This window comes from Idiotropiscis lumnitzeri, chromosome 12 (genome assembly GCF_059441095.1).
Source record: "Idiotropiscis lumnitzeri isolate Australia: NSW breed Sydney's pygmy pipehorse chromosome 12, RoL_Ilum_1.0, whole genome shotgun sequence".
NCBI lineage: Eukaryota > Metazoa > Chordata > Actinopteri > Syngnathiformes > Syngnathidae > Idiotropiscis > Idiotropiscis lumnitzeri.
The window spans coordinates 21,784,911-21,809,548 of NC_142402.1; the positions used below are offsets into that span (position 1 = coordinate 21,784,911).

A 24,638-nucleotide genomic window follows, 5' to 3' on the forward strand; every position below is an offset into this window, starting at 1 on the left:
GCTGAGGTCACGATTCCTTTCGGTTTCGTTGTTACCCGGTGTCCCTGAGCCTGAAATGTTTCACCCCCCCCCAAAAAAAAAATGGAGGGAGGGCTTTTTTGGGAGGAGTTTTGGGGGTGTTCAGTGCGGGATTGGGTTAAAAAAAATGCAAACAAGTCGAGCAGAGTTGTCCAAACTGCAGCTCGAGGGGCCATTTAGGGCCCGCCATCCATTTTTCAGTGGCCAGTGGCCCAAAATCTTAAAAATGCTCAATTAACTTGAACAGAAAGCTGTTGCGTAGCACTTAAAAATCCAATCAAATCAATCATGTCTAATTGCTTGATTTCAGTGTTTTCAGAGCAGCATTTGCGTCCTCTTTCTATGGCCCTGAATTGAAAACGCTCCTGAAGTGGCGGATTGGTTGCACAAAATAGTTTCATCCTCGCCATCCTCGATCACTTCGATCATCGTTTCCCATTGCGCAAAACCAGCACTAAGAAATGCTTTGCAACGTGTCTTTTGATGTCTCTGAGCGTGTTTGCAGGTGGTGGACGGCGGGAAAAAGTCCGTTTAAAACGTTGCGGCGGCTACATGTTGTAGGCCACGTAGACGGGGTCGAGTTGGTCGGCCAGGAATCCGTCGCGCAGGTGCATGCGCTGCTTCTCGCCACGCGAGTTGATGGGGACCACGCCCACGTCGGCCACCACCACCACGCCCACGATCAGGTAGTGCTCCTCCAGGACGGCGTTGGTCACCAGCGGCACCAGGTCCAGCGCCTCTTGCTCCGACGCCGCCAGTTCCACCACCGCCACCAGCAGGTTGCTCCACGTGAACACCGCGCTGCAGCCAGCAAACACAAAAGGACGAGAGTCACGTTTGTGTTCTGATGGGAATAAGCAATCGCGGCAAGAGTTGGGCTGTTTACATCAGCAAAAAAACAAAAAAGGATTTTTTACGAGACGAGTCTCGTTATTTTGGAAATAAAAGTAGTTTCCTTTTTCACTGATTTGTTGAAGGCAAAAAAACTGCAAGAGTGAAGAGAAAATTCAAATCTTTTTCTTCGATTAAATTCGTCATCTTGGGAATACAAGTTCTTGTAAAATAAATACAAAGTCGTATTAGGCTTGCAAATCGTAAAATCACAAGTCGATAAATTTGGAGAAGAGTCCAATTTTTTTGACCGACTTTTTTTTTTTTTTTTTAATATCACCAGAATGCGTGATGCTTTTTGAAGGAAAATGCCATCGTTTTTTTGTTTTTTTTTTAGATAATAAATTTTCCCGGATGAAAGAGAAAAATGTCATTTTAGAAGGAATAAAAATGTATAAAATCAATGAATAACTCAAATAAGTTCATTTGACAGGTGTCAAGCTGGGCTGCTGTTTTTTTCCGTCCATGCTGCAACACGCCAGATTCAAATGATCGGGATCGTTCTCAAGTTCCTGCCGAGCATTTGAATCGGCCGCATTGGAGGAAGGAGACATGGAAAACACGCAAGTCGCCGGCACTCGAGGGCCGCGGTTTCACACCCGTGTCTTATTTGAAGACGTCGGAAAAGGTCGGAGCGGTGCGCCGTGTGCTTTTGATGCGAGCGGGGTGTCATTCTGCCGCTGACCACTGCGTGATGCTCTTGTGCGTCCTGACCACGGAGGTCTCGATGTCCACGGGGTGGTAGCGCATCCCTCGCAGCTCCATGGCCTCCTCCAAGGCGCCCACCACGTAGAGCGCATCGTGGCGCTCTGCACAAGAAGGCCAAAGGTCACGCGTTTGGAAGACGTGATCGGATTGGCCAAAAGAGCGGCGCCGGCGCGACGGACCTCCGTTGGCGTCGGTCAGTCGCGTCCGGCGCAGGAAGCCAAGATAACCCGTCCGCGACCACTCGCTTTGCGTGTCGCCGAAGCTCAGCCTGGACGCAAAGTGATGGTTACGCAACGACTCGTCGCCGTACACGCTCACGCAGCCGCTCGAGTTGTGGCCGCTCTGAACCCAAATCTAAACAAAAACACACCGGCGAAATCATTCAATCAAATTTAGGAGGACGTTTGGGGAGATGCTTCTCAAAAAAATGTGCATTTGGGAGTTGGGAACGACTAAATCAATCAAGCAACCAATCAATCGAGAAATAAATGAATGAATTGAAACGTGAAAAAGCAACACTGGAGGAAAAAGTAAGTTTAGTCAACAAAACAAAAGTGAAACTTTGAAAGTGGAATCGGGACGTCAACGCCGTCGGTACCTCGCCCAGGTGAGACTCTCCCATTGGTCCTTTGGTCTCCGGGTTGGCGATGATGATGCGAACGCCAGGAAGGATCTGAGCAAGCAAGAAACGCAAAACATTATCCGTCCCGCTTCTCCTCACGAGGGTCGCGGGGGCGCTGGAGCCGAGCCCAGCTGTCGACGGGCAGCAGGCGGGGCTACATCCTCCACCGGTTGCCGGCCAATCGCAGGGCACGAACAGAAAAACAACCGTCGTCGCTCGCAAACACACCGGGGACAATTCGGGGTCTTCAGTCAACCGATCACGCACGTCTTGGGAATGTGGGAGGAAACGCCGGTACCCAGAGAAAAGCCACGCGGGCGTGGGGAGAACATGCAAAGTCCACACAGGAAGGCCGGAGCCGGAATCGAACCCACGACCGATGCGCTGTCAGGCCATCGTGCAGCCCGACGCTAAATTATTCTTGGCACAAAAATGACGCGTTTCCTCTCACCTTGCCAGACTCCATGAGGGGCAAACTGTGAGGTGAACCCCTCTCGACAAGTCGCACCCTGAAACAACAAAAAAATATTAGCTTGCTAATTAAAAACATGTTAGCATGTGCCAGTTAGCGCACCTGTCGTGCCGCAGCGCTCTCATGTCCACGAAGACGGTGGTCGGGTCGGGACTGGACGTTCCCTGAGGAGAACGTGCACGCGACGTTTTTGTTTGTGGCTGCGACAAATTGACGCTTGCAAAATAGCAGTGAGGTGCAGCCAACGGAAAACAAACTCATGAGCACGACGACGTCGCGTTCTCTCATTGAAGAAATAACAACGGGGATGCATTTCAAAAGGAGCTCATGCAGGAATTGGGTGTCAGTTAGCGACAGTAACAACAGTTAGCATCAGTTAGCGACAGTTAGCATCAATTAGCATAAGTTAGCGACAGTTAGCATCAGTTAGCGACAGTTAGCATCAGTTAGCGACAGTTAGCGACAGTTAGCATCCGTTAGCATCAGTTAGCATCAGTTAGCATGATCGTTCACCTGGAGGCAGACGGCCATGTTGACCCGGCATCCGAAGGCGGTGCTGACGGCTCGCGACTGAAGGCCGAGGTCCTTGAAGAGTTTGGAGAAGGACTGAGTCAGCGACGTCCGAGGTCGCTCCTCGGCCACCACCACGCACGTCCTCACGCGGGACAAGTCCACGCCGCGACTCTGACGAGACAAGAAACAAAAACAAAAAACGCATGGCATCGGTTCACGCCTTTGCGGTGGAGGTCAAAGTGCGCGGGCCAGCGCAGCGAGCCGGCGTTTGCGTCACCTTGAGCGCGTCCGTCTGCGCGGCGAGTCCTCTGGCGCTGACGTCCATGACGCCGTACGAGCAGAACGTGTCTCGCACTTTGTGCTGGCTGACGGCCCAAAGCCACAAGGCGGCGTTGCTCTCCAGCTCGCACGGCGGGATCAGGATGGAGCGGTGGCCCGAGTACACGCTGCGCGCACGCCACACGTTAGTGTGTGCCGCCTCCACACACACGCACATGCATGACAAAGAAACACACATTCAAAACACACTAACACAACGTGAGCAAACACGTTGGCACAATCATGATGAGAGAAACACACGACAAAAAACATTCACACCAACACACAACAAACATAAAAAAAAAAGACACAAATACGCAAAGAAAAAGACAAGCAACATGCACAAGACACACCAAAGTGAAAGTTGCGCACGCACACACCTGCAAAGGCACCAGAGGACGAAGCCGAGGCCGCAGTACGGGTCGAGGCAGATGGCGACCTCCCTGGACGGGTACAACTCGCACTGAAGCTTGATGGAGCGACACAACGCGCCGGTGGCCGCGTGCGACATCTGAACACGCGCCAATGTTGTGCATGTTCAAGCGCGAGCGGTCACGTGATTTTGCGTGCGTGCGCGTGTCGGCCCTACTTTGACTCCGGCGAGCATGCCGGTGGTGGACACGCTAAAGTCCAGGTACGCCAGCGTGTCGGGATTGGACGCTTTGTGCAGCGGAGGCGCTTTCTTCTTGGGCAAGTCGTCTGAACACACGCAGAAGAATTGCCGTGATGTGGTTTGGCCGTCGACGCGCACGCGGCAAGTTGTGCGTTCGCGTGTACCCGTGTCCAGGACGGGCGGCCACGTGCGCATGTCCACGGCGGCCGACGCCTCTTTGGACTTGAGCAGCTTGGAGATGACCTGCGTGGTCAACACGCACGCCGAACGACTCACCTGCAACATACAAGGTCACGCTAAAATGAGTCCGCGCGTTCGGCGGCGGACGGAGCCCACGGGCGGGAGCCAAATGACCTCGACGATCATCTTGACGGTGGGCAGCGTTGTGGCGATGTTGTGCGGGTGAGGCGGCCGCACCGTGACGGGAACGCAGCCGGCGTACAAACACCCGTAAAACGACACGATCAGCTCCGTGCCTGGACACGCAAACGGGAAGCGACGTCATGGCAACGGTCCACTCGGGGAGGCGCGTGCGCGTGAGCGTTTACCGGGAGGGTAGAGCAGCGCCACGCGATCTCCGTCCCGAAGGTGGCTCCGCTCGGCCAACATGGCCGCCACCTTCTCGGCTTTCTTGTGGAGCTGCGAGCACGTCGCCGAGCTCGCCGTCGCCCCCTGGGGGAGGTCGCGCACACGCACATCGTTGTAGAGTTTCACGTGCGGACGCGCATGGACGCGCGCGTGCGTGCGTGCTCACCCGTGAGTTGAGTAGCGTGTACAGCACATGTTCGGGTGTGCTCTGCGCTCGCCACTGCAACACCTCAGACAGGAACAGGAACTGCAACATACAAACGCACACTTTGGACAAACGTGGCCGCAAACGACGAAAGGGACGAGATCAGAACGCGATCCGCCTGAGCCGTGCGAGTCGTCCTTCCTCACCTGATGGTTGTCCTCGACCTGAGTCAGGTCTCTCCCGCTGGCCTGAGCGATCCTCTTCCCGGACACCAAATTTCCCACCATGACCGACGCCGGACCGATTTCTGCGGACGACCAAGACGGTCATCGGACCGTGTGACTCCATTTTGGAATAAAGTGGACCTTTCTGTTAAGGAGGCGACGAGTGCATGAAGTGCAAGTTTGAGAGTGGATGCGAACTTGCAACAAATCAAATTTGCGCGCCATTCTTGAACCCGCGTCCAAAACGTCCCCACTCAAACGAGCGTCTTCCAAAAAAGTGCAACGATGATGGCGTAGGTTTGCCGCGGCAGACGGCATCCTTCCAAAGTTTTGCTGCGTTGTTTCGGTGATGCGTGAAAAAGAAGGATTTGTGGGGTGCCGCAAGGTTCTATATTAGAACCTCTCGCATTCTGAACGAGTTGGGCCCAAATGCATCTGACGCTCGTCTGCATGCGGCTCAAACGAAATGAAACCAAAGTGGTTTTCAAATTCTCCGCAGGTTTTTCCTTTGAGGTTAAAAAGTGCCTCGTCACTGCATTTTTTGGGGAATTGCTGGTTTTATCTATGATGGAGGTCTGGCAGATAGGAAGGCTTCAGCTCAACGTCTGAAGAATAAAAGTAGGGCCTTGACGCACCCTCGTGAACTGTAAGCGCCCTTGTTTGTCGACCAGGAAGTTGGCTCGCCGCATCACTTTGACCGCCAACGTTCGGAACGTCATCACACACACACACGTGTTGATTTTGTGGCATATGAGCTCCAATTCATTTTGCCGAACGGACGCGTCACCAAGGCATGCAAAGGTCGCGGCGATCTCCCACCTGGTTGCTTCTGACGAGGCTTGGGCAGGTTGGTGACGCAGGTGTGCGGGCACATGAGGACGTTGGAGGGGTGCAGCGCCCCCTCCAGGAAGAGCCGCTTGGTCTCGCACAGGTGGATGCCCCCCAGGGGGGTCTTGGGGAGCGTGTTGGGCGCAACCAGAACCAGACAGTACACGCCCACCTGGTGGATGCCGTCGATCGCCTGCGCGCGGCAAACATCGGCTCGGGGTGGCTGGGGGTGCGCGGGGGGGTGCAAATGTCAAAGTGCGCGTTTGTGTACCTGCAGCACACGACTCATCCACTGGAAGCTGTCCTCCTCGGTGGAGTCGGGCCGTTGCTCGGCAACCACCACGATCCTCTCGTCACGCAGGACCTCGACGGAGAACACGGCGATCCTGCCGCAAACACGCGCGCACGTGGAAGCAGGCACACTTGCTAGCGAATAATCTGAGGACACCCACGTCACTCACCGGGCCCGTTGAAACGTGTTAACTTAAATGGTCGCGAAAATGTGGTTTGTTTTTCCTCCTCACCGGCCTCTGTAGACGAACTTCATGGGCTCGACGGCGAGCGCGGTGGCGACGATGTCGTCGGCGTTGTGGTGCCGCCCGCCCACCGCCATGGTGCCGTCCGTCTTGCCCGCCACGAACACCAGACCCGACGCGCCCACGAAGCCCAGCAGGCCCGTCCTGGTGAAGGGAACGTCGCCGACGGCGGCGCCGGCGCCGGTGACGGGAACCACCTGCAGGCAGGACCGCCGCTTTTAGGAACTGCGGCGGCACAAAGTTGAAGCCCAACGAGCAGAAGAGGACGGACGGTCGTCCTTCCCGAACCTCAAAGGTGTTCTTGGTCATTCCGCTGAGGCCGTAGTAGGACGTTCCCGTGGCGACGGTGCACACGCACAACTCGCCGACCTCGTCCGTTTTACACAGCTGAGGGACGCCGTCCATCTTCACCACGCACATGACGGCTGGAGACGGGAAGGACCACGTGGTCCACCGGAACAGAATTTGCCAATAAAAAAAATTGGACTTGTGTTGGAACGCTTCATTTTCCACACTTTTCGCTTCCGGTGTGTGTGCCAATCCTTTTGTCACAATGTCGTGTGTGCGCGCGTGTTTGCTCACCTCCGGGCATGACGCAGCCGACATCCTGCACGGCGAGCACGGCGAGCTTGTCGTCCGAGTCGAGCCGGACGACGCCGTGACTGAGGCTGAGCAGAGACAAAACGCCGCGAGGTGGCGACTCGCTAGCGTCCTCTGCAGGCCTGCCCGCATAACACGTCGGCCAATCAGCACGCGGCAGGCATGCAATGCGCAGATCTGTTCATGCTTGTTTATCTTTTGAGGGTGTTGTAAAGGTACTTTTGTTTTTTTCTTGAAAAAAGTTTGATAAAGAATATTTGGGGCAAAGGTCAAATAAAATCTTTTTTTTTTTTTTAAATATGTCAATTATTTGCACATTTTCACGTTTATCGCTGACTCTCTCACGCGCACGCCGCCGTACCTCCTGATGGCCACGGTGAGCGCCTCAGGCGAGCCGGCGCACGGACAAATGACGTCCGACTTCAAACCTTTGGAATGGAAGACATTGAGGAAGGCGTCACATGACGAGATGGACCCTACGGCAGAAGAACAAATTGAAAATCGTCGGTTCGTGGCCGAGAGGTACGACGCGAGCGGACTTACAGGGATTGGCGCCGTCGGCGACCAGCAGCATCCTGAGCGACGCCATGTTGACGTCACGCTGGTCGCGATGCGCCACCAGAGCCCAGTGCATGTCGCGGGACTTCACGCACGCCACCTTGGCTGAACACACACACACACACACACTACATCAACACGTAAGGGACGAGTGTGAAGTCACTTTTAAAAAATGCCAAATGTATTAAACGTCATAGAATAAAATTATTTATTTTTTTTGCGTGCGACGGATTGTCGTTACCTTTAAACTGACAGACTTTTTGGATCCACGACAGCGGGTTGACCTTCATGAGGCCGTACGGGATGCTCACCACGTGCATCATGTTCATCACGCTCTGACACACACACGCAAGCTCGGATTTAATGTCCGTGGGGGTTCGTCAACGTTTGAGGTCCACTGAATTTTTTTTTTTTAATGTTTGTTTGAACGTCATTGTTGTTTTTGTCATTATGTGTTCATGGGAGGAATCCCAAAAGGAGGACTTTTCTTTGAATGTCCAAAATATGTGCATGTTTTGTTTTTTTGGGTGGCGGGGGTGTAGACTTTTGCTAACCACTCCATGTACGTCGACGTTTTTGCATGTTTCTTACAGTGAGCACGGCATGCCAAAGTCCAACGTCCTTCTTGAAGTCCAAAACGTTGACCATGGTCTCAGCTGGACACACACACACACACAAAGAGCATGTGAGCGCCACCTACAGGATGCTGATGAAAATGATGATGACGTCACCTTCGGTGTAGGCGCAGGCCTGCGTGAGAGCCTGACAGTGAGTCAACATGGCGGCGCGCGTCACCGTCACACCCAGGACGCCGCCATCTTTGCACGTCTTGTACTGACGCACACAAACGCACAAACGCACAAACGCGCGCAACAAATGATTTTCAAGTTGAAGTCAAGCTTATTTGAGCTCAATATGACATTTTAGCCACTTAATCTTATCATTCATCATTTTTTGGTGTTTTTTGTGAGTCAGGCTCAACCGTTCCATAAAGTGTGCCTTCAACAAGCAAGAGTACATAAATATTCAATAAAATATCAAATTAACCAACAGCCGTCGCTTTCTGTGGGCAGAAAAGGCAGGATGGAAGACGATTTGCCATTCAATCTCCAGGAAAAACTGAAATACGTTGTTCATGTTGTCATTTTTCCTGTAGTGTCAAACATGACAGTGTGTCACCATCTAGTGGTGAATTGTGGAATTACACCCCCCCAAAAAACAGGAGTTGAAACAAAATGCCATAAAGAAACAATAATCGGCAAACTGGCGAGAACTCGCTTGAATGATGACATTTTCTTTTCACTTCACTCGAGCCGCATTTTGTGATACTGCGCGTGCGTCACCTCAATGTAGGCCGTGTCGTGTCCAGCGTCCCTGACGTGGGGGAACCAGTCTCGGGGGGCTTTGGACAAATGTTTGGATTCGGTCACGATCCAGAGCAGCTTGGGCCAGCCTGGACACACACACACACACACACACTCAAGTACTTTTGTTTACATCGCATTTAACATCTACGAGGATTAAGCAGGTGCACACGAAGCGCACGCACACACATTTTGCTTCTGCTGCACTTAACATAAGTGCATGCACGTGACGTTAATGACCGACAATCAATACCAACGCACGCACGCACGGCACGTGCATTACTCCGAGACAAACGCACAACATTAAACTGTAAGATGATGTCTCGCTTTGCTTTACGACTCTGATCCATTTCCTGTCTCACACACACGAAAATCATCTCTCAAGCTGGAAGACCAAATAGAATACGCAGAACCTTGCCGATTAATCGTATTGTCCGATGTCAGAACGTCAAATATTAAAGGACCGAGTATTGTAAAGCACTTCAAAGCAATTCCGTCCGTTAAGGGACCCAAAAAATTTATTTATTAGATGTAGATACTTTTTTGGAATGAATCATCCGATCAAATGCTGATTGGAAATTGCAAAAATAGGCATCAGCCTCCCCCAAAAATCAATGTCGGTGATGCTTTAATCATAATTTTGCAGGATCTAAGATGTCCCCAACGTCTGCAAATCATTTTTACAGAAGCAAAAAAATAAATAAAAATCACGTTGGCTTGTTGAAGAATATTGCGTCCAAACTTCAGGTGCGCGCGCGCGTGTGCGTCTTTAGGCGTAGTTGAGACCTTTAAAGTGCAGAATGTCTCCGGTGGCAGTCTTGGGAAGTCCTTTGTGGCAGAGGTCGCTGGTGAGAGCCACGCTCACGCCGCAGCCGCCCAACAGGAAGCCAATCTGCTGACTGCCGGCGTCCTGTCGGGAGAAAACGCCGCTAGCTGCGTTAGCGCGGCGGCGGCGGACGACGAGAAAAGTCCAAAATGTGCACCGGCCTTCTTGGTCAGAGGCACTTCGATGGGCACGGGGACCACGTTGGCCAGCAGGCAGCCGTAAAAAGCCGTCATGAACGAGCCGGGGTCGTTGTTGGGGAACACCAGCGCCACCTGCAGGAAGGGGCCAAAGAAACACACACCTTGGGATCATGCGTGCGTTTAGGATTGGGTTGGAGGGAGATGCGGCTTCACATTCAAATTGAAAACAATAAATGGGTGTCCTGTTTTTTAACCATAAATCAAATCAGCTCTGAAAAAAAAATATATATCGTATAATGTTGTGCTTTTTTTTTGGTTTTGTTTTGGGTCATCCAATTTTGGATTCGTGCGTCAGACACTAAAAAAACATTTTTAAAACAATAAAAATAAATAATTCAAAATCTAAAATATTAAATAATAAATAATAAAACTGCTGTTTTGTTTTGTTTAAAAAAAACAAATGAGTGTTACAAATTTGTTGGTTTGAAATGTGATGACAAAAATCCACAAAATATTTGGATCACACAATTGGATTTTTTCAAACAGATTTCTTTTTTCTTACAATTTTTTTTACAGTTAAAAAAAACAATTAATGACGCAAATACGGTGGCAAAACAAAAAAAGTCAGTGTGCTACCAATTTAAATTCAGAATAACTTGATTTTATATCGCAGTTTATTTTACTCAAAAGTTCCCAGAATGTTTTTGAGTAAAAATGAGAATCAGAGTCGGAAATTTGATGGTCCCCACCCCAAAAAAAAAAAAAATTCCAATTTGAAATTCGGCGACACCAAAATGTCACGTGATTGAACAGAGAATTTTATGCCATTCAAATTTTTGTCCACGTGCGCAGAAAAAGAGTCAAAATGTCGTTTAGTTTTTTTGTTGCTGAAATTTGGAATCGCCTCTCATGCATGTCGACGACTCACTCGGTCTCCGGGTCGGATGAGAGGTTCTTGTTTGGTTCCCAGCTTGTGCGACAGGTTGTAGGCCACCTTCACACTCCTGGACCAAAGTTTACCTGCACACACACACACACACACACACGCTCTGAGAGGAAGTAACATGACTCTTACTCGAGTAGCATATTTGGCCACTCGATGTTTGGAATTTTCTAAAAGGAAAAAGTGAAGAACGCTGATGACGATCTCGTCAGTCAGCCGAGCGGCAGCGCAACGTTTCGCTTTCAGGAGTAAAGAACAAACTTTGGGCCACAGGAACGATGAGAAGATACAAAAAGATGGAGCGTTAAGTTCACACACACACACACACACGCACACACACGTTATCGACCCGCGAGTGCTCCGAGAAAACATTTCACAGTCTGGTGAGCTCGCAATCGACATCATCATCATCGGCGCGCGCGTCTTGATGATTGATTGCGTGCAACCCAAACCACTCAATTGGAAGGTGCAACAAAAGTATTGGAACACGTGCAGGCAGAAAGTGAAAAAGTGAAGACAAATACAAGAAAATGAAGTGGGAGAAAACATGCGGACAAAAGTATTGGGACAGGACGTGACATTGCGAGCGCCACGCACCGTACGTGAGCTGGCAGAGCGGCTTCCCGTTGGTGTCGACGGCGGTGAGGCAGGGCGCTTTGGGCGCGACGGTGCCCCACCGCTGCAGGGCCGCCTCCAAACCGGGCGGCCAATGGGTGACGGCGTCCAGGTCCTCCCCCCGGGCGGGCGCCATCTGGGCGCCCTCGGCTTTGGGCAGGTCGGGGTCCGGCTGCTGCGCTGTCCCAATCAAAGGATTGCAAGAAACGGGCCGGCCGTTATCGGTCGCGCCAAACGTATTCTGGCAAATCTCCCGATTGGCGTTCGGTCGTGGGCGTTGACTTTTTGGCCCGCCGATTTACCCTCGAGCAGCTCCTCAAAGTCGTCGACAAAAAACTCTCGAAGCGGCGGTCTCTTGGGTCTCTTGAGCGTGTTGACCAGCTGCTGAATCTTGGCCGAAACTCTGCTGCTGACGGGAACGCCTGACCACAAACATCACAAACATCCGCTTTTGCATCACAGAGCCCAAAAAGTAAATGTTCGCTGAAGTTAAAGGAGGTCCGGAAACGATGAATCGATGGTCAGAATTGTTCGGTCGGTCGGCTTTTAACGGCAGTCGTCAGGCCGCCGCGTCCAAATTGCGAAACATTTCTCTCCAATTTCCACGGACTTTGAAAGCCTCGTGCGCGGCTCACCGTCTCCGGTCTCCATCAGTTCAGCGTTGCCGTATTTGGGCGTCTGTCTGTGGCCGCCGCCGCCCGCCGTTTTCTCCGCCTGCATCCCGTCGGCGGTGGCGTCGTTGCCGGTGTAGCTCGTCACGTCCGGCGGGGCCGAGTGCAACTCTGGCAAAAGGAGAAAATTGCGGCGGTGACTTTGGACAAAAGCTTTTGGGACACAAAACGGATGAGTTTGAAAGTTTACGCTTTGGCAAATATTGGCAAAAATGAGCAGTTCTGCTGCAATTTGATTGGCTACTACCCGCAGAGCCGACCAAACGAGCCGCCCCTCTAAAGCTAATTGGCTGAGCAGAGGGGGGAGGGGGGAGAAGTTGCGAGGAGGCGGGACGGAGATGAGACTCTAGCGAGTCTTTTCTTTTCAGCGCGGCGACGTGATGTTTAAGCTCGACAAAAGTCAGCAGCGGACATTCCTGCGCGCGTTGTTTGTGATTGGACGTCAGATTGCGAGGAGGCGGCGGCAACAAGACCAAAGGAGGCTTGCAGACGCCCGCATTGCGATGACCGACAACAAATAAAAAGGACAAAGCGACCAATTCCAAATTCCAAAAAGCGGCAAATGTGATTTGACTTTGAGCTGCGCCAACCGCGCCTTTTTGCAAAACGTCAAACAGAAAAGAATCATTTGAGAACGACTCGACGGGGGAGCCGCAGCCATACAAAAGTAGTGCTTTGACAACACGATGAGCCATTCTGGGAGGAGTCTCAAGGATTCACGGATTTGGGCTTTTCAAGTTCAGCAATCAAATAAAAGAAGACGAAGAGCTGGGTTGAAAAAAAAAACATTTTCCTTTTCATAAAACCACAAATCCAATAAATGGTTTGCTCCTTGTGGCCAAAATGAGGTTGCCAACGGCGATCTAAACCGAGTCGGCGTAGGCCTGCCTGTTGGTGGGAACGCCATTTTGTTTTGCTTGTCTTTTGGGGGGCGTGGCCAATGCGTGGCGCCTTCTTACCGCTCTTGTGGTGCTGCTGGTGCAGGCGCAGGTGGCGGCGGTGCGCCGAGATGTGGATGTGCTGGGCCAGAACCTCGGCCCCGCTGCCGGCGGACGAGGACGAGGAGGCGACGGACGAGTCGGTGTTGGCGGCGGACGAGCCGGCGCGGCCCAGCCAGCGCTCCACGCTCACGCCGCCGTCCAGCCTGGATGGCGGCGCCGCCACGGCCGCGTTTCCTCCTCCGTCCTCCTCTTCCGCGCCTCCTCCCTCCTCCTCATCGTCGTCGTCGTCCGCCTTCGCCTCCCCCTCGGAATCGGACGAAGTATCTGCGAGCAACGTACGCATTGGAGAGCGCCGCGAAACGGACGGACGAGCGACTCGTTCAGCGCCGTCGACGGCTACAAAATACAAATATCGACTGATTATTGTGATCTGGTTCGGCAGTTGACCCAAATTCTCAAATCCTCAACCCGACGGCGGGTTGTTTTTTGTCACCTGGCGGCGTGTCGCCCTCCACGGAGTTGTGCACCACCAGCGAGCATCGCTTGGACGGCATGGGGACGGCCATCTTGCGCTCGCCGTGTTTGGCCAACGCCGCCTGCACCGCCTCGCTGTGGACGTCTGACCAAAAACACACAAAAGTCATTCGCCTGGGAAATTGGATTTGACGGGAAAAAATATTGGAAGCGGATTCTTTGGGCGCCTCACCTGAGCGGTAACGTTCGTCACGGGAGCCCGACAAATGTCTGCGGCGGAGGCGCGACGCCGAGGACGGCGCTCGCCTGTCCTGCCCCACCGACGTGTCCGCAGCTGCGCAGAAAATACGTTGGCGACGGCCCAAACGCTTCATCGGCGGCCGGATTAGAAGCGCGTTTCATTTGAATTGTTTTTTCCTCTCTCGTTTCCACATCCCAACATCGACGTCAGCCGTCAAAAAATCCTCGCGTGTGTTCAAGGCAAAAAGGTTTCGTTGCACATTTTGCTATTTTCAAGCACGATGCAAAAGTGCAACAACATTTGCAAACGTCCGCTTCTACTTTGGAAAACAAATGCACGATTTTCCGACCGAACGAGAAACCGAAACATCGTTAATTGATTTATGCAGCCTCAATTTGAAATCATTTCCTGTTTGGAATAAAAGGATGGCAATTTAAACTAAACGAAATTTTGTTTTTTTTTCATTGATTACTTGAAAATGCAAGCGACAGATTCTCAAGTTGCTGCTTCGTTGCAGCCCTGATCCAATTTTGAACTGCCTTTTATGTGTTTTTTGTTTTTTTTTCATCAATCAGGACCAAAAAGCTTGAAGCACGCACGCTCGGCCTCTTTGGAGCACAGCGTTAACCGTGCTCGGGAATCTTTTCAAACGGGTCGTCATCAGGAAAAAAATAAAATAAAAAGTCCCGAATGTGTTTCAAGCGTGCGTCAAAGAGCTTACCGGGACCTTGCGGCAAAAAAGCTCCAATCAGCTGCGACCTTTTCTTCTCGTAACCTTTCTGCGTGATGTCGCCTGGCAAGAGAAGAAGAGAAAGATTTTCTTTTCATTCAAAACGACACCGGAGGCCATTTTTTGCAATACGGATTTCACAATTTGTATTAAGCCAATGGGCGACATCTTCCAATATTTCAGCAACAAAAGGTTTGAACGATCCCAAAAAATAACCACATAGGGTGGGGAAAAAAAGCGCCGAAAATGCATCGACATGAATTGAGAATCATTTAAATCAAACTTCGGTCATGTAGACGATTGCTTCGCAAAGTCGAAGCAAACGTCTCGTTTTGAAAAACACAAAGAAAATCCGTCTTTGGCTTCCATGGAGGACGGCGGAAATCTGACACGTTTTCTTTTGGAGTTTCCAGCAAATTCAAAAGAATTAATTGGCCATCAAAATACTTTTTTCATTAATGAATTGTTGCACCTCAACTTTGTTGACTTTTTTTTTGTTCTTTGGAGACAAAAAACTGCACGACAAAAGTGTCCACTAGAGGGCGCTGCAGGCAGAACGTTTGCCAACTTTGCCCCCCCCCCATTTGAGTAATGCTGAATGAATGGTTTAGCGTGGGCGCATCAAGTCTGCATGACCAAATAGAGTCAGCCAGTCTGCAGCGTGCGAAGAAGGAAAGAAGACGTGACGAGCAAAAAAAAAAAAAAAGAACAGGAGGAGGAAGAAGAATGTGGCCACGATCCATCCAGCCAGTTGAATGAAAACGGCTCCTGATCTTGTTTGCGTGCCGGCCGACGGGAAGCCCAAAATGCAATCGTCAAAAAAAGGGGGAGATGTGAAAGCATGAGATGAGAAGAAGTCAAACTGGATCATTTGGAGTTACGTTTTGATTTATTTTTATTGCAGCAAATGTTTTCGAAGAAGCACAAAACAATTTCATTGAAACGGAAGCTGCACACGAAACTCGTTAGCCTGTGAGCAGCCAAGCGAATCGCCGACGCCCACGTCACTCACCAGGCCACCACGCTCACAAGTTTTAAGCCAAATGGCCATCGCACTTTGAGTGGCATGCATTTTGAAAAAAAATAACAAATAAGGGCACATACTTTGCATCGATGCTCGTATTTTGTCCGTCTTCAAATTCATTTTTTGTCATTCATCTGGTTTGGAAGTGTGTGTTTGGATGGAACATTTGCGCTTCCGGAACACAGACGACAAATCGTTGCCCATCCTGGCTCAACAATTTCAGCGAGGTGAAAAAATAAAACGTGCACCTCACATGCATATTTTGGATTGCTGCCTGCCGTGAAGCTCGTCGAGTAGTCGAGCGGAGCTGAATTCATTTTTTTCACCACACGCACGCGTGCACGCGAGGCTGCAGCAGGTGTTTACGTCAACCACACGCTGAGTCAGCATTTCGAAACGCCGCCAGGTGTGTGGAGACGTTTCAACCGTCTCTTTGCTGACAGAAGACAGGTTAAAAAAAAAAAAAAGAAACCACTCGGCGACGTTCCTCGAAAAAAAAAAAAAAAAGTCAACTTATTTCTGAGTTTGGTCATGTGACGTTCGCAAGCTGAGCAGTGATTGGTGGTTGGCTGCCCGCCACTGTGACGTCATTTGGAGGCGTGACAAACAATGGACTGGTCGCCAAAACGCTTCTTTTTGTCTCCTTTGGCTTCTTTTTTATTTGCGAGAAAATCAAAAGTTCCTCCTCCTCTTCTTTGCTTTTGTTTGTTTCACTTTGTAAATAAAGTTTGTGTTAACATCCAAAAATCTTTTTGACTTTGCTCCATCATTTCTTTTCCTCCCTCCTCCAAATCCTCCCCCTTCTTTTTTCTCGCTCCTTCATCATGAGGAGAAAGAGGAGGCGAACTTGGCATACTGTGGTTTCATTGCGTAACGCTGGACATGAGTAAAATGCCAGCATGTGTGTGTGTGTGCGTGTGCGTGTGTGTGTGTGTGTGTTTCCAAAGTGAACTTGTCCCAAGGGTCGTGTGGGGATTTCTCCCCTGAAGCCCAAGTCCCAAAATAGATGCTGAGAACTGCACCGCATGTTGGCTTTTGATGGCTTTTTTGTTCATCCCAATTTTTGTTTTGTTTTTTGTCTTCACGTTTTGTCATCGACGTGATGCCCAAAATGTCGCCGCCGGCGAGGCGAGCAAATGGCGCACGGCAAGTTGACAAAAAGCGACAATCGACGTTTCAAAAGTCATTGGGGCTGACGCATGGAACTGAAATTGGTCTGTTCCACGGTCGCCACTTAAATAGTGACGCGACGCACACACCACTTACACACGTGCACGCGCCAAGCAAGAGTTGATATTTTAAGTGTGCGACGTGTCGGATGACACTTGACCACTGACCCACTTTCAGCACACACACACACAAACTTTTTCCTGGACCTGTCCCAATACTTTTGATTACATTTTCATCTTCGTGTGTGTGTGCGTGTGCGTCAGGATGATTATACTTTTATACTCTTTCAAAAAACGTTTTTAACTTTAGTTTTACTATTAGTTCTCTTTATTTAAAAAAATGCAACATTCGAAAAAGGGAAGTATAAATATGAAAAATTGAACAAAAATATTCTTTTCCAAATCCACCATTTTTTTAAACATTTTTACTTTATTTCATTAACAAAAATATTTTTTTCCATTTCAGTTCTGTTCGTTTACGTTGACTAAAATAAACTTCGTGTGTGTGTGTGTGTGTATATTTCAGGATGTGTGCGTCCAGACCCCAGTTGGCCTTTTGACAACGTCCTATTCCGACATACACACACACGCACACTTTGATTGGTTGAGAGACAACTTCCTGTACTTCACGCATGCTCTTCTTTCTTTTCTTCTTCTCTCGGTGCTGACTCGGCTATTTTTGTCGCTTTGTAATTCTCTCTCTTTTTTTTCTTTTCCTCACTGGCCTTGTCCCTCCATCCTCCTCCTCCTCCTGTTCGCACCGTCTCCTTTTATGGACACACCAGCGACACAAACGTGAGCAAAAGTTTTGGGACACAGACAGGAAGTGAATCGGGAAGGAAATGTGTTTTTTCAACTTCCAGTATTTTGACACAGACAGGAAGTGACAACAAGTACTGAAACACGTGGAAAAAAAATTGGGAGAGTAAAAAAAAAAACCAAAAAAAACTGATTCGACAAAAGTGCGCCAGAGTCCCACGTTTTCTGAGAAAAAGAACGAGCGACGTCAACACCTGCCGAAACTCCCAATGAATCCAAATATCTTGTGGGTTAAGTCTCGAAGGCCGCGAGCTAGCTTCATGCTAACATAAAACGAACGACCAGAGACGGGAAATCAGCACCGTCATTTTAAACCTTCCAAACGGCGACTTCAACACAAACCGATTGGCAACAATCTCAAAGGTTTTGCGCCGCTGCCATCTAGTGGCGTCTGCCCGTCATTACAATTGAGCACAAGCTTGAATTTCGGAGACGAGAGCGTCTTTGGCGCCCGGCCGTCGTGAGAAATATCTCGGCCAGAAGTCGGACGATTCGAACGGCCACAGCAGCGGACGCAGGTGGCTCAGTGCTGCCCGGGCATGATGTGGCGCAAACTGGTACTGCACCGAAGATGCCCAACTTGAAACTTCAAATTCCGCTGAGATCGATCGGACTTGCTTGCCGACGTGGACGGCGTGCGACTGGACGATCGCGCGATGAGCGATGTTAGCAAACGTTGGGAAATATGATGACATATTGTGACAGTCACTTGAGATCGATGTGACACCGTCGCACTTCTATCCTTAGCGTCGCACTCCACCCAAAGTGAGCCCGCAGTCTTTTTGTGCGTGTGCGCGATTGCTCCCACTTGACTGAGCCCCAACGAGCGGCAGTTCGGCCAACGAGCGTCCGACGCGCCCGCCTCGCACTTTGCGGCGTTCCGCGTTCGAATCTCAGGCTTCCTGCTCTGACCTTGCAACTTGTTTTGGTTTTCCAAAAGAATTTCCAAGAGTGGAAATTGGGAAGGGTTGAAATGGATGTGGGAACGCGTCCGACGATGGGCTGATGACCAGTTGGGCTCGCGACCTCCAACCGTCACCAAAACCACAAGGTCAGACTTCGGATAGGAGGGGAGGAAGGAAGGAGGCAAGGAACGAACAAAGGAAGGAAGGGAGGAAGAAACGAAAGAAGGAATGAAGAAAAGAACAAAGGACAGAAAGAAAGGTAAGAAGGAAGGAGGGATGGATGCAACAAAGAAAGAGAGTGAAGAAGGAAAGAAGACAGAAAAGAAAGGAACGACTTCAGGAAAGAAAAAAAGGCAAGCCATGAAGGAAGAAGTCAGAAAGATGACAGGAAGTGATTTGAAGAGTCAAAGGAAGAAAGAAAAGGAGGAAGCATGAGAGAAAAGACAACAAGTGAGGGAAGGAAGGAAGGAAGTGAAAGACACAGGAAGGCAAAAGGCGGCCAAGTTCTGAAAAAGTGCGTCAAGTTCATTCGAAAGCAGCCGTTAGCTCGTTAGCATACGAAATAGCGACGACTCAGCACAAGCGTGTGTTGATGCTGAGCGTCTGACAGGGGGGGGGTGCGTGTGTGTGTGTGTGTGTTGGTATCTATGACAACATGCACAGCAGCCGATGTATGTCACATTCCACTCCACACACACGACCTGAACCTAAACTTTTATTGGACTAATAAAATTAAAGTGACCACAATATACTTATCACACACACTCAAACAACATGTTGCGTGCGTGCGCGTGGGTGTGTGTGTGCTATTCACCTTTGCATTGCATTCCTGCTGAGGACACACACACACACACACACACCCACCCAGTGGTACAAGTACAAAGGGAGTTATATTCTGCCCGGAAACACACACACACACACACACACACACACACACAATGAGAGTGCACTGTGTGATGTCACTTTTGTGTGTGCGTGTGGTCGCCAGGCTGTGAGACGCTTTGCATTGTGGGAAATTTCCAAGATGTCACCAACTGGTGAATTGCTGGCGTGTGATGTCATCAAAGTGGGCCCAGTATGTTTGTCACCAGACTGGTCGCCAGCCAGCCACAAGCGATGGGTCGCCACACACACACACACACACATTTATCGACTCACACAAACACAGACTCTCACGCACGCACATGCATTGAATCAAACACACACACACACGCATGTTGGCGGGGCCTGAAGCGAGGCATCTGTCGCTAGTCATCAGTGAGCACATTCTTGCTCGACAAACACACACACTCAAGATTACAAAAATATACAACATATCATGCCTCGGCGCCCACGTACACACACACACACACACACACACATTCTTTGCCTTCCATCCAAAACCAGAAAGCAGCCGTCTCCCTCACCGTAGCCTCAACAACACACTTGTTAGCTTGCGTGTGTGACTTTGTGTGCGTCAAAAGGTGTCAACGCAAAATATGTGTGTGCGTGAATGATTGTGTGCAGGCGTGTGTGTGAGCGAAAGTGTGTGTATGTGTGTGCACACATCTATACATAAATGTGAGGACATATTTGGTTGCGTGTGTGCGTGCGTCTAATCAAACGTGCTTTGTTGCAAATCAAACAGTCGGCGTGTGTTTTAGGCGAGCGCCAATCACATGGCGGCGGCTCATCAAGCCCGAAGGAGGTCATGCGGTTGTCGACGGTTCATCAACGGGAATGGGCGCTTTGTCGCACGTGACCCGCGTGTGTGTGACGTGTGTCAACAAACTTTAGCATGTGAGCGAAGGAAGCAACGTTCAAAAAGTGTGACGTGGATTGATCAACCCAAAAAAAAAAAAGACATCTCCAATGTTTATTTGTGTGTGTTTCTATCGTTGAGCGGAGCAACTTTGCAAAACTTGTGGAGACTTTTTTTTTTTTGTCCAACTCGTGATTTTTTTTTCTGCTGGTCTTTTATCTGCCGTGGTAAATATTGAAAAAAAAAGACGAGGCGCCGCAAATTGTCCACAAAGAGCACATTGATTGCAAAAGTCACGCGGCCTTCTGTCTTGCCGGTCGCCCGCGGCAACGGCCTCTTGCCGACCATCGGCATTAAGCGGCACTTCGTCGTCTTCGAGCGAAGAACTGTGCATCGCGTTCACGTCCAACGCGACGACTTTGTGTTTGTGCGGCAGCGGCCGTCACGCTTCATCCGGTCAGAGCGAGCTGACGATTGTCCACGTTAGCACGTTCGACCTGCGGGATGGACGCCGAAACGGAAGGCCGAGCAAACGCGTCAACGAGTCCACCACAACACGCAAATAAAGAAAAAAAAATTCAAGCTGGAGAAAGTTACGTGGGGACTTAATGAATGACTTGCAGGTCAAAAGGTTCCGTCTGAAAACGTCTTTTCGGTCAACACGTGGAGGTAAACCGTTTTTGAAACGCTTTTTTTTTTTGTTTGCTCTTAAAAAGTCACATCTGTCCACCATCTGCAGGTCCTTCTCCACATTCATAATCCTTCTTATCCTGTCACAACTTCTGGAGTTACATAAGTGTGTGTGTGTGTGTGTGTGTGTGTGTGTGTGTGTGTGTGTGTGCAACAGGACAGCCAGCTAAACTGTTTCGCAGGAAAAGCAAACATGCGCCAAGCGGACATTCTAAACACACAAAATGGCCCAAATGTCGTCCCAGTTCTGAAGAAATGTTGGGGTTTGTGTGCTTCCAAGTATACCCCCCCTCCCCCGGCCACCCCCTCTCAGGGAAAAAGGCTAGCTCTGCCGCTGATCAGTTAAGAAAAAAGCAAATAAGCAGGGGAACATCCTCAAAAGAAAATGTGATCAATAAAGGATTGGTAAAAAAGAGAATCAGAAAAAGTAGCGAGGGGGTCAGAAAAAAAGAAAAACAAGGGGCCGATATGTGGCCATCTTGGTGATTATTGAGGGTTAACAAAAAATATATATATAAATATATTAGGCAATAAAGTAAAAGTTTGTGGAAAAAGTTTAAGAAACACAAAGAATCGAAAATGGAATTTTTGTCGTTTGTATTTGAAGACGGACGAAACGTTAAAAGATGACGATGATGCAGACTGGAGTCATGTGACTTCTCTGTTGCCAGGTGGGAAAATCCCCGTCCCGCTTTTAGGGAATCTCTCACGCACGCACGCGATTTATTAAACCAAGAATAGATTTTTGCAGGGTGGGGGCGGGGCATGAATACTTTGTTTTGTTTGGAGGCACAACCAAGCAACAACAACAACAACAAAAAAATACGACAGATGCAGCACAAAGTGTGATGGGAACATGGACAGGGGGGGGGGAATGAAAAGGGGAGGAAAAGAAGGAGAAAATGAAGAGGACAGAAAAGGAAGAAGAGCAATTGGAGGAAGAAAAGGAAGAGGAGGGCAAGAGAAAGAAGATGGGAGGCTGAAAAGGAGCAGCAGGAGGAGGAGGAGGAGGAGGAGGGAAGGAGCACTTGAAGGAGGAGCAAGAAAAAGAGGAGGCGTTGGTGCCCTTCACGATTTCTCGGCAGCAAAGCGGAGCCACTTGAGTGCGTTTGTGAGGCAAAGCAAAGTTCAGACGAGCCGACTTTGTGCGTCGCCTGCACGAGCAAACAAACTCAAACTCATTCCTTGGCCTCGATTTTGTTTTTACAAACGATGGTCCATCCTTGCAGCTTTGAAGATTTTTTTTTTTACTCACATTATTATTCGTGACCAAATTATTTTCTCATTAATTTCTTTAACTCATCTTTTTGACACAAATATGTTGCGTGTTTTAATCCACTTTTTCATTTTTGGCGCCAAGCGAAGGCCCGTGACGTTCCCTCTTGCCGCGCCACATCCAAAGAGGATGAGGGAATTCTCGGGAAGGTTCCAAGGACCAAGACACACGTGGAATTGATCAGCAGCAGCAGCGAGAGAGCGAGCGAGCGAGCGAGCGAGCGCCTCGTTGTCTTCCCGTTCCAAATTCCTGTCGCCAAAACGCTTCAAGTGTCAACAAGCGATCCTGTGCCTTTCGCGGAACGCTCAACTTGACCGTCAACCGCACGTTTGGGACTCTCCATGAATATTTGGCCGTTTGAGTGATCACAACACAACTTTGAGAACATAAATGCCCCCCCCAACCCAGCCCAAACGCCCTTGCGGTGCCCCCCCCTCATCTCAGATCGCCAATGAGCCAGCAGCAAAAGTGCTCCAGACGTTTTGTGATGCAACACATATGCACACACACACACACACCCACCCCCCCCCCACACACACTCAGTCACAAAAACGCACGCACAAACACTCAACATGAACACACACACACATGGCCAACAATCTCACAAAGACTCACTTCCACACAAGCATGCACTCACAAGAAGAGTCACAAACACTCCGACACACGCGCACGCACAACATTGGCACACATGAGTACACCACACACACACTTTCAAACTGACAAATTCACACAGACACACTCACTAACATTCACACAAACGGTACAGTCTCACACACAAAAACATACTCTTACACGCACGCACACACGCGCACGCACACACGCACACGCACACAGTCACCAGCACAAACACACGTGTGAGCAAACATGCAAATACACGCATCGGACACGCGCACACACACACGCACACACACAGTGCTTCCCACCTGCTCCAAAGATGACATCACCTCCTGGACAAAAGCAACATGGCCGACACAAACCCTGGTGACGGGTCGCAATGAGACGACGCCGCATTTCAGCGAGTGACCTTTTGGGAGATTGAGAACTCATGATGTCGGATGCGCGCGTGTGTGTGAGACGGTTGATTTTTGCCAGAACTTGGGACAGCGATACACTCAGGGATGTCACAAAGGTTCCAGGTCTGGTGTCAATTTAAAAATCCACTCCGAGCTCGAGTGTGCGGCACTCAGGTCAGTGGATCTGCGTGATGATCAAGAAAATATCCCAATAAGTTGTGCTATGTTGTCAGGTTTCATGTCACACGTGAAAGGTTAACACACAGCACTATTTCATTCTTTTTTATTCCTTTATTTTTTTTTACTTTATTCGTGTTTGCGCTGGCAGCGAGTGTTTGTAATCATTCACTTATTCCCAACTCAAGAATCGCGACCACAGAATTTTCAGTGAACATTTTACAAACTATTTTGGTCCAGAATCAATAATAACGTCAGCTCAATCCACATCACAAATCCACGAGAAACGATTCGCAAAAGCATTGTGGCTCATTATGAACATTCGATAGTCACAGAACAGATCCGCTTGCACAAGCAACCCAAATAGAACTAGAACTGAGCCCGAGACCACAAGAACCAAACCTCGCCTTGACTCGATGACCCGGAACCAACATGGAGATACTGACTAAAAAAGTAAAGGGTTTCCAGTTGAGAGGCTCAACTTTTGAGTATTCCAACAAACGCAACCTCGACAGGGTCATCATTTAGTTGGTCCACATCAAATTAAATTAGCGCAAATTGGGTTTTGTTTTTCCATCGTGAGTTTGCAGTAACTTTAGTTTGCAAAAATGATCAGCACACAAGCCCGCCATAGAAAAATATAGATTCAGATATTTAAAAAAAAAAAAAAAACTGTGTTGGTTTCAAAATAGGCGATACAGCGAAACAGTGAAAAGTGAACCGCGGCTAAACATTTGAAAGCGTTTTGAGGAGCACATTTGAATTTTTGGCAGCTGTACTGACAGTCAAGTTGTTACAGCAGGCAAAAAAAAAAAAAAAGAGAAAATGAAATCAATTAAAAATGACAACTTCAATTTTTCCTCGCTTCAACTCCGGGCCACGGAGCCGAGCCCAGCCGAACCGAACCGAGCGGGAAGGCCGAGCGGAACCAGCGAAACGTTGCCACTCACCTTCGGATAACTCCAACTCCAGCTCGGCCAGTCTGGCCCGAACCTCCGCGGAGATCGGCATCAGCGGGTCCCAGTCCGCCATTCGGCCGTCGTCAGGCGCCTTCACGCTCCTTTATTTGTCGCGGCTTCTTTTTTTCTTTTTTTCGCTCTTGGTCAATTCCTCTCGCAAATATCCACGAAACAAAACAAAACAAAATCAGTCGGGACCTCGCCGTTCGTCGTTCGGCGCGGATTTGATTCTGGTGGCGTCAAGTTCGCCGATTTGTGAGCCATCTGCTTCCGGTGGTTGTCTGTC

The 24,638-nt window shown here is 49.6% G+C and overlaps 1 protein-coding gene across 5 annotated transcripts; it reads right to left on the reverse strand.

Annotated features, from left to right (window-relative positions):
* Positions 1–454: 454 nt before the first annotated feature.
* dip2cb (DIP2 acetate--CoA ligase C (putative) b) lies at positions 455–24,615 on the reverse strand. Of its 5 annotated transcripts, none has more exons than XM_088310663.1 (37): positions 24,344–24,615; positions 14,571–14,642; positions 13,841–13,942; positions 13,628–13,753; positions 13,153–13,530; positions 12,158–12,304; positions 11,825–11,944; positions 11,505–11,702; positions 10,893–10,984; positions 9,986–10,096; positions 9,785–9,908; positions 8,978–9,087; positions 8,366–8,468; positions 8,226–8,290; positions 7,876–7,969; positions 7,620–7,739; positions 7,438–7,552; positions 7,059–7,198; positions 6,765–6,901; positions 6,465–6,673; positions 6,212–6,326; positions 5,932–6,133; positions 5,095–5,195; positions 4,910–4,990; positions 4,704–4,827; positions 4,510–4,631; positions 4,320–4,431; positions 4,132–4,241; positions 3,923–4,053; positions 3,502–3,670; positions 3,225–3,395; positions 2,814–2,875; positions 2,691–2,748; positions 2,216–2,290; positions 1,797–1,885; positions 1,509–1,718; positions 455–819 (listed from the first exon to the last, which is right to left on the reverse strand). In XM_088310663.1, the coding sequence occupies exons 1-37, from the start codon at positions 24,423–24,425 to the stop codon at positions 567–569; spliced, it is 4,830 nt and encodes a 1,609-aa protein (XP_088166789.1). In that variant the 5' UTR covers positions 24,426–24,615; the 3' UTR covers positions 455–566. The 5 variants fall into 5 exon arrangements, 4 of the variants coding, with proteins under 4 accessions (XP_088166789.1, XP_088166791.1, XP_088166790.1 ...); XM_088310665.1 differs by having other exon boundaries at positions 1,595–1,718; positions 1,797–1,971; positions 13,153–13,458; positions 24,344–24,614; XM_088310664.1 differs by having other exon boundaries at positions 1,595–1,718; positions 24,344–24,614.
* Between the last annotated feature and the right edge of the window lie 23 nt (positions 24,616–24,638).

What these genes read in the sequence shown, in the direction of transcription:
- dip2cb (XM_088310663.1), bottom strand. Translation starts at nt 24,425, where the DNA reads ATGGCGGACTGGGACCCGCTGATGCCGATCTCCGCGGAGGTTCGGGCC. An exon ending in CCAGCAGCACCACAAGAGCG is followed by an intron (nt 12,305 to 13,152) that starts GTAAGAAGGCGC and finishes TCCTTTTGCCAG; the next exon opens with AGTTGCACTCGGCCCCGCCG. An exon ending in CGCCGACGGCGCCAATCCCT is followed by an intron (nt 7,553 to 7,619) that starts GTAAGTCCGCTC and finishes CTTCTGCCGTAG; the next exon opens with GGTCCATCTCGTCATGTGAC.